Genomic DNA, 8,269 nt, shown 5'->3' with positions numbered 1-8,269 from the left:
TAGCCCATTAAGACGAGAAAATATATGCACACACACACACACACACACACACACACACACACAATTTAACAGCACTGACTTCAGTTAAGTTGAAGCACTAAAATTACTAACTGGAAATAATAGAAATAAAACCTAACTGAAATAAAAATAAACTAAACCTAAATAGTAATATTTAAAATAAATAAAAACTATCAAAAATGACAAAAGCACATAACAAAATACTACAAATGTAACTAAAATTAAAATGAAAACTGAAAGTATAAAAATAAAATTATTTTTCAAAATAATAAAACTTATTCAAAACATTCATAAAACTGTAATATTACATAAATAATACTAAAATAACACTGGTTCAGAAAGATGTCACATTACAGAAGTTAAATGCGTTAAATTGTCAAATGTTGTCTTTAAACATTTATTCCAGATTAGATATGCTTAATTTATGTGTTAACGTGTAACATCTATTTCTAATTGCAGAATTAGCTCTAGACCTGCAAAGAGGCCGTATGTCTCTACAGACCCCAGACTCTGAGCGCTGCAGCTCTTTGGAAAGGTTCCCGCTGCCTAAATACAGTAAGGTAAGTCAATTCAGTTTATTTGTGACCCTGCAGCACAAAAGCAGTCATAAGCAGCACAGGTATATTTGTAGCAATAGTCAACAATACATTGTATGGGTCAAAATTATCCATTTTTCTTTTATGCCAAAAATCATTAGGATATTAAGTAAAGATCATGTTCCATGAAGATATTTTGTAAATTTCCTACCGTAAATATATCCAAACTTAGTAATTAGTAATATGCATTGCTAAGAACTTCATTTGAACAACTTTAAAGATGATTTTCTCAATATTTAGATTTTTTTGCACCCTCAGATTCCAGATTTTCAAATATTGTCCTATCCTAACAAACCATACATCAATGGAAAGCTTATTTATTCATCCCTTATGACTGGTTTTGTGCCCCAGGGTCACATATGCTAAACCTACAGTACTTGACTGTTTGTAAAGGATCTCTCTACACAGTGCGGTCTTACTTCACCATGTGTCTCAGGTTCTGTCTGGAGATCATGCGTTTAGGGATCTGGAGATTAAGATGACTGCGCAGCAACGCAGGCCACGGGAGACTGGCCGAGAAAAGCTCTGTCGCTTCGGGAACGAGTTCATGCCGCTTCAGGCTCTGGAGCTGCCGGTTAGTCAGTCTTTCCTTACATGTTAAAATCATTGATGTTGTTTTGAAATGGTCGGGATGGGACAGTTGTTGTGGCACAGACATGCTGGTTGTGATGTCACGAAAAAGCAAAGGCTCAGCACACGGTTATTAATGAAGTTATGCACAAATATTGTAACATTATCTTTGATTGTTTTGAATAAATAAATAGTCTATTAATTTTGGTTCTCAACTAAGGGAACGGAATTCACTTCAGCAAACTTTATATTATTTGAATTTAAATAAATAAATAAAATCCATATATTTTAATATTATTATTATTATTAATAAATTAATCTAACTTAATTAAAATGCTAAGAAAAATTCTATTCTAAAATTCTCTTTTTATTTTTCCCCTTAAATAACTATTGTTTCTGTTTGTTTCCCAGTTTTTGTTTAAATAAAGTAAAATAAAATTACAAGCATAAGTATAGAAGAAATAATAGAGGAGATATCTTATATACAGTATATGGCCAAAAAGGTTAAAAACCACTTATCTTTGAGACCAAATGAGATGAATTGATACATAAATTGTTACAGAAAACAGAATTGTGTGTATTTTTATTATTTTTATTAAAAGTACAAAAAATAAAATTGTATATAAAACTAAAATAAAACTAAAATCATTAAACATTAAAAAGAACAAACAGAAATAAACATAACATAATTCAAATGTAAAAAATATAATATTACATATAATTTAAAGTTGTTGCTAAAAAACAAACAATACAACCACCTGTCATTATGACACACATACACACACATTATATATATAAATATATATATATCCTACTGGAGATGCTTTTATTTTACAAAGGGTTGGGGAAAAAGTTGATGAAAAGTGGAGAAGACATACCTGTAGACATACAAACATACCTGTGGCTACATGACACTGGGCACTGATTGAAAGGTTTGCAAAACCAGCAGAGGAGAAAAACAAAGACACCACCCTATTGTTTTATCCCTTGTGTTATGAGAACAACACACTGAAGTTTTGCTTGGCCAAGGGAAGCCTGTGGAATGAGAAGACTCAAATGGGTTTTCTCTGTAAATTGTTCAAGCGAACGCCTGGCTGGAAATGAAATGAGAAATGCATGACGGAGGATGGTGAGTTTATGGTGAAAGAGTGCCAGGATGGGCTACTGACTGTAACGGCACGTTTAAGGGAGCGAGACATTGTTACGGCTACCACATCACACAAGTCAGACACATTTCACAGTGGAAAAGTGGAGCTTTAAGCATTTAAAATCCTCACCTAATTAAACAAGAAGCAGTTGACAGTAGCTATGTTGCAATTCAAAGATGTGATTCCATCCAACGAGTCAAAGAGAACAAAATCGTCACTTCCTGATAAACTGGCACTAAATATCACTAAGAAAAGTAGGATAAGCCACTGAATATAATCAATTTAATTTATGATAAATTACTTGCGCCTCAGAGCAAGCAGACGAAACACAATAAATGCTGTCAATGCTTTCGGAGGTGGATGCTGCTGTTTGGGAACGCAGTCGTGTAAAACAATTATACAGAAATACTTTGACAACAGACTTTGCTCAAGCATTTCAGAACGACCAAAACAACATTTCAGATGCTGTGCAACAAGATCGGTCTGCTGGTTAGTAAGGTTATGCCGTCCCATCGTGAAAACTCGCATGACTTTTTTAATGCACATGGTGGAATTTATTCGGTAAAAGTGTTTCCATCGTAGTTTATGCACATTTTTAGAATTTATGCTCATCTTGGCATTTCCATCCAGCGTTTTTTAATGCAATATTCCAAAATGCGCATAAAGATAGGTGGATGGAAACATAGCTTGTGTTTTATTAGCATGTTCACCAAGTAAGTGTAACTCTTTCTAGGAGATCAGTGAGCTGAAAGATGTACCTTTGAAGCCTTGGAGATTGAAGATACGTCAGATTTCCTCCAGAGGAGCAGAGGCGAGCTCTCGCATGCTCTCCTCTGAAGCTCCTCTGCACTGTGAAACACTGGAGGACTAGACAGCCGTATGATGGAGGACACAGGGTTTATTTTTTTTACCGCAGGTCAGTGACTGTACACTGATTTACACTGTTTTGCACCGAAATTCTCTGCCTTAACAGTTTAATAGACATCGCTTTTGTGCCATCATTGTTCAGTCACATCAGTATTTGTATGCAATATGTATTATTTATTACAATATAGAGGAAAATAATTTAAAAAATTTTTTTGAAATTTGACTGTGTATGTATTTTAGCAATAAATAATTTTTCTTAATTAAAAATGAGGTTGTATAGACATTCTGTTGATTTTGTCCTCAATTATTTAGCTTATTGACAACATTAAAATATGTATTTTTAAAAAATCCTGGCAAGAAAAAGATTAGTAAATTAACACCTTGAACAACATTGAAAATCACTCAGAATACCTTATCAACCATATAGAAAGCACCAGAAACATCATAGCAATGCCTTAGCAACACCCTAGCAACCCATCCAACGAGTCAAAGAGAACAAAATCGTCACTTCCTGATAAACTGGCACTAAATATCACTAAGAAAAGTAGGATAAGCCACTGAATATAATCAATTTAATTTATGATAAATTACTTGCGCCTCAGAGCAAGCAGACGAAACACAATAAATGCTGTCAATGCTTTCGGAGGTGGATGCTGCTGTTTGGGAACGCAGTCGTGTAAAACAATTATACAGAAATACTTTGACAACAGACTTTGCTCAAGCATTTCAGAACGACCAAAACAACATTTCAGATGCTGTGCAACAAGATCGGTCTGCTGGTTAGTAAGGTTATGCCGTCCCATCGTGAAAACTCGCATGACTTTTTTAATGCACATGGTGGAATTTATTCGGTAAAAGTGTTTCCATCGTAGTTTATGCACATTTTTAGAATTTATGCTCATCTTGGCATTTCCATCCAGCGTTTTTTAATGCAATATTCCAAAATGCGCATAAAGATAGGTGGATGGAAACATAGCTTGTGTTTTATTAGCATGTTCACCAAGTAAGTGTAACTCTTTCTAGGAGATCAGTGAGCTGAAAGATGTACCTTTGAAGCCTTGGAGATTGAAGATACGTCAGATTTCCTCCAGAGGAGCAGAGGCGAGCTCTCGCATGCTCTCCTCTGAAGCTCCTCTGCACTGTGAAACACTGGAGGACTAGACAGCCGTATGATGGAGGACACAGGGTTTATTTTTTTTACCGCAGGTCAGTGACTGTACACTGATTTACACTGTTTTGCACCGAAATTCTCTGCCTTAACAGTTTAATAGACATCGCTTTTGTGCCATCATTGTTCAGTCACATCAGTATTTGTATGCAATATGTATTATTTATTACAATATAGAGGAAAATAATTTAAAAAATTTTTTTGAAATTTGACTGTGTATGTATTTTAGCAATAAATAATTTTTCTTAATTAAAAATGAGGTTGTATAGACATTCTGTTGATTTTGTCCTCAATTATTTAGCTTATTGACAACATTAAAATATGTATTTTTAAAAAATCCTGGCAAGAAAAAGATTAGTAAATTAACACCTTGAACAACATTGAAAATCACTCAGAATACCTTATCAACCATATAGAAAGCACCAGAAACATCATAGCAATGCCTTAGCAACACCCTAGCAACCATTTAGAAACCACCAGCTACATAGCAACACCTTATCAACCATATAGAAAGCACCAGAAACATCATAGCAATGCCTTAGCAACACCTTAGCAACCATTTAGAAACCACCAGCTACATAGCAACACCTTAGCAACCATATAGAAAGCACAAGTTTTTTTTTTGGTTTATGGGTTATTTTGTTGTGTTTGAATTGTTTTCTTTGTGTTGTAGCTTATTTTTGTGTTGTGGCTTGTTTCCGTTGTGTTGTGCTAATTTCGTTGTGTTGCGGAGATTTAGTTTTGTTGTGCACTACTGGACCACCGTACAAGGCAGTCATTAACAGGAGTGACAACTGCATTCTACAACCAAACTGATCCCCAAACATTCAGGTAGTGACAACTGCATTTACAGAAATTCTACGCATCTGTTTGTTAATGATGTATTTAAATGCGTATCAGAGTTGTGTCTTTTCTGTATGTGAAATTACAGGGTACGGTTTGACTCATATGTCGGTATTCGGTAATGCGATATATCACGATAATGAATATGCACGATGTTGTTATCGTGGGCACTTCAAAATACTGAGAATAATTATTACAAATTATGCAAAATTTTGAATGCATTTTAAGAATTATTTTCCCATCAATTGGTCACAATGCACAACAGCGCTGTAAGCGCACATTCACTCTCTGACAGCAGGTGGCGCTGAACTGTAGAAATGCAGCCGTTACCCCGGAAACCTGTAAACAAAACAGCTGAGCTACTTTCTGTTCATGAATCGTGTTTAAATGATTTAAATAGCCATTTAGATTTTTGTTTTCGCTATGGTGTTCATCACAGCGCCAACTACTTTAATATTTTGACTTAATAAGTTATTTATTTTCAAACTTTTTACATTTTAATCTGGACTACAACATGTCCTAGATATTGTATGAAACTGTTTTGATTCTTTATTGTTCAGTCACACTTTACATTAAGGCTTCATTAGTTGACATTAGTTAATTCATTAGTTAACATAAACTGCCAATGAAAAATTCTTCTGAACATTCATTAATCTTAGGTATTCCAATATTTATAACACGTTGTTAAAATCAAAAGCTGCAACTGTGTTATTTAATGAGCTAACATGAATTAAGAGTTGTATTTTTAACAAAGATGAATAACTTCTGTAGCAAATGTAGCTATTGCTCAACATTGAAAATCACTCAGAATACCTTATCAACCATATAGAAAGCACCAGAAACATCATAGCAATGCCTTAGCAACACCCTAGCAACCATTTAGAAACCACCAGCTACATAGCAACACCTTATCAACCATATAGAAAGCACCAGAAACATCATAGCAATGCCTTAGCAACACCTTAGCAACCATTTAGAAACCACCAGCTACATAGCAACACCTTAGCAACCATATAGAAAGCACAAGTTTTTTTTTTGGTTTATGGGTTATTTTGTTGTGTTTGAATTGTTTTCTTTGTGTTGTAGCTTATTTTTGTGTTGTGGCTTGTTTCCGTTGTGTTGTGCTAATTTCGTTGTGTTGCGGAGATTTAGTTTTGTTGTGCACTACTGGACCACCGTACAAGGCAGTCATTAACAGGAGTGACAACTGCATTCTACAACCAAACTGATCCCCAAACATTCAGGTAGTGACAACTGCATTTACAGAAATTCTACGCATCTGTTTGTTAATGATGTATTTAAATGCGTATCAGAGTTGTGTCTTTTCTGTATGTGAAATTACAGGGTACGGTTTGACTCATATGTCGGTATTCGGTAATGCGATATATCACGATAATGAATATGCACGATGTTGTTATCGTGGGCACTTCAAAATACTGAGAATAATTATTACAAATTATGCAAAATTTTGAATGCATTTTAAGAATTATTTTCCCATCAATTGGTCACAATGCACAACAGCGCTGTAAGCGCACATTCACTCTCTGACAGCAGGTGGCGCTGAACTGCAGAAATGCAGCCGTTACCCCGGAAACCCGTAAACAAAACAGCTGAGCTACTTTCTGTTCATGAATCGTGTTTAAATGATTTAAATAGCCATTTAGATTTTTGTTTTCGCTATGGTGTTCATCACAGCGCCAACTACTTTAATATTTTGACTTAATAAGTTATTTATTTTCAAACTTTTTACATTTTAATCTGGACTACAACATGTCCTAGATATTGTATGAAACTGTTTTGATTCTTTATTGTTCAGTCACACTTTACATTAAGGCTTCATTAGTTGACATTAGTTAATTCATTAGTTAACATAAACTGCCAATGAAAAATTCTTCTGAACATTCATTAATCTTAGGTATTCCAATATTTATAACACGTTGTTAAAATCAAAAGCTGCAACTGTGTTATTTAATGAGCTAACATGAATTAAGAGTTGTATTTTTAACAAAGATGAATAACTTCTGTAGCAAATGTAGCTATTGCTTATTGTGAATGTTAATGCATTAACTAAGGTTAACTAATGAGGTCTTATTGTAAAGTGATACCTATTGGTTTTTATAATTATTTTGCACTTTAATCTGTGTAAAATTTGTAACTTTATACATTTTTTGTGTATTGCTTTATTGTAGGCCTATTTAAATGTTCAGTTATTTTTGTTATAAGAAAAAAGTTATTAAACCTGTTATACTGCATTATGACAACACTTTTTGCAACAAAATTTCAATATCGTGATAATACCGTGATAAAAGCATTAGCAATGAATCGCAACATGAAAATCTGATACCGGCATATCCCTACTCTTGCCAGATCTTGCTATAAAAAAACAGCAAATAAGAACAGGCCAATAAGAAACTCAAATCCAAACGTGTTATCTTGGAAGTAAGCCACATACCAAAATATAGCAACCTGCACCTGCCTACTTTATTAACTCCATAAACCAGATCGATTTATGAGACGAGCCCAAAGATGCTTAATAATAGTCACTTATAATAAATGGACATATCAACCCTTCAAGACCACACTCTGCAAAGTAGCCTTCAAAACATAAACAAAACATGACGACTCTGTTGATCGTGGTTTAGTTTACATCTATGAACATAACGAGTCATTGGTCGCTGTTTTAGTACTTTGTTCAAAAATAGCTGATACCAAACGCGTGAGACGCCAAAATGTTGCAATGGTTACAACAATGTTAATCATCGCAGTTTTTAGAGCGGGTTGTGTTGCGGCTTGTTTCCGTTGTGTTGTGCTAATTTCGTTGTGTTGTAGCTTGTTTTTGTTGTGTTGTGCTAATTTTGTTGAGTTGCAGCTTGTTTTCGTGTGTTGTGCTAATTTCGTTGTCTTGCGGCTTGTTTCCGTTGTGTTGTGCTAATTTCGTTGTGTTGTAGCTTGTTTTTGTTGTGTTGTGCTAATTTCGTTGAGTTGTAGCGTGTTTTCATGTGTTGTGCTAATTTCGTTGTGTTGCGGCTTGTTTCCGTTGTGTTGTGCTAATTTCGTTG

General features: G+C 34.5%; 1 protein-coding gene across 1 annotated transcript in view; it reads left to right on the top strand.

Annotated features, from left to right (window-relative positions):
• Window positions 1–3,385, top strand: part of LOC107689931 (uncharacterized) — a 9,470-nt gene extending 6,085 nt beyond the window's left edge. The window contains exons 4-6 of the mRNA XM_016488119.1: window positions 478–578; window positions 1,051–1,188; window positions 3,066–3,385. Of these exons, the coding sequence (XP_016343605.1) occupies window positions 478–578; window positions 1,051–1,188; window positions 3,066–3,203 (377 nt within the window). The 3' untranslated portion in view covers window positions 3,204–3,385. The remainder of the gene's footprint in view (window positions 1–477; window positions 579–1,050; window positions 1,189–3,065) is intronic.
• Window positions 3,386–8,269: the final 4,884 nt, after the last annotated feature.

This window comes from Sinocyclocheilus anshuiensis, unplaced genomic scaffold, assembly GCF_001515605.1.
Source record: "Sinocyclocheilus anshuiensis isolate Anshui unplaced genomic scaffold, SAMN03320099.WGS_v1.1 scaffold1517, whole genome shotgun sequence".
NCBI lineage: Eukaryota > Metazoa > Chordata > Actinopteri > Cypriniformes > Cyprinidae > Sinocyclocheilus > Sinocyclocheilus anshuiensis.
This window is presented reverse-complemented; position numbering and strand designations above follow the sequence as displayed.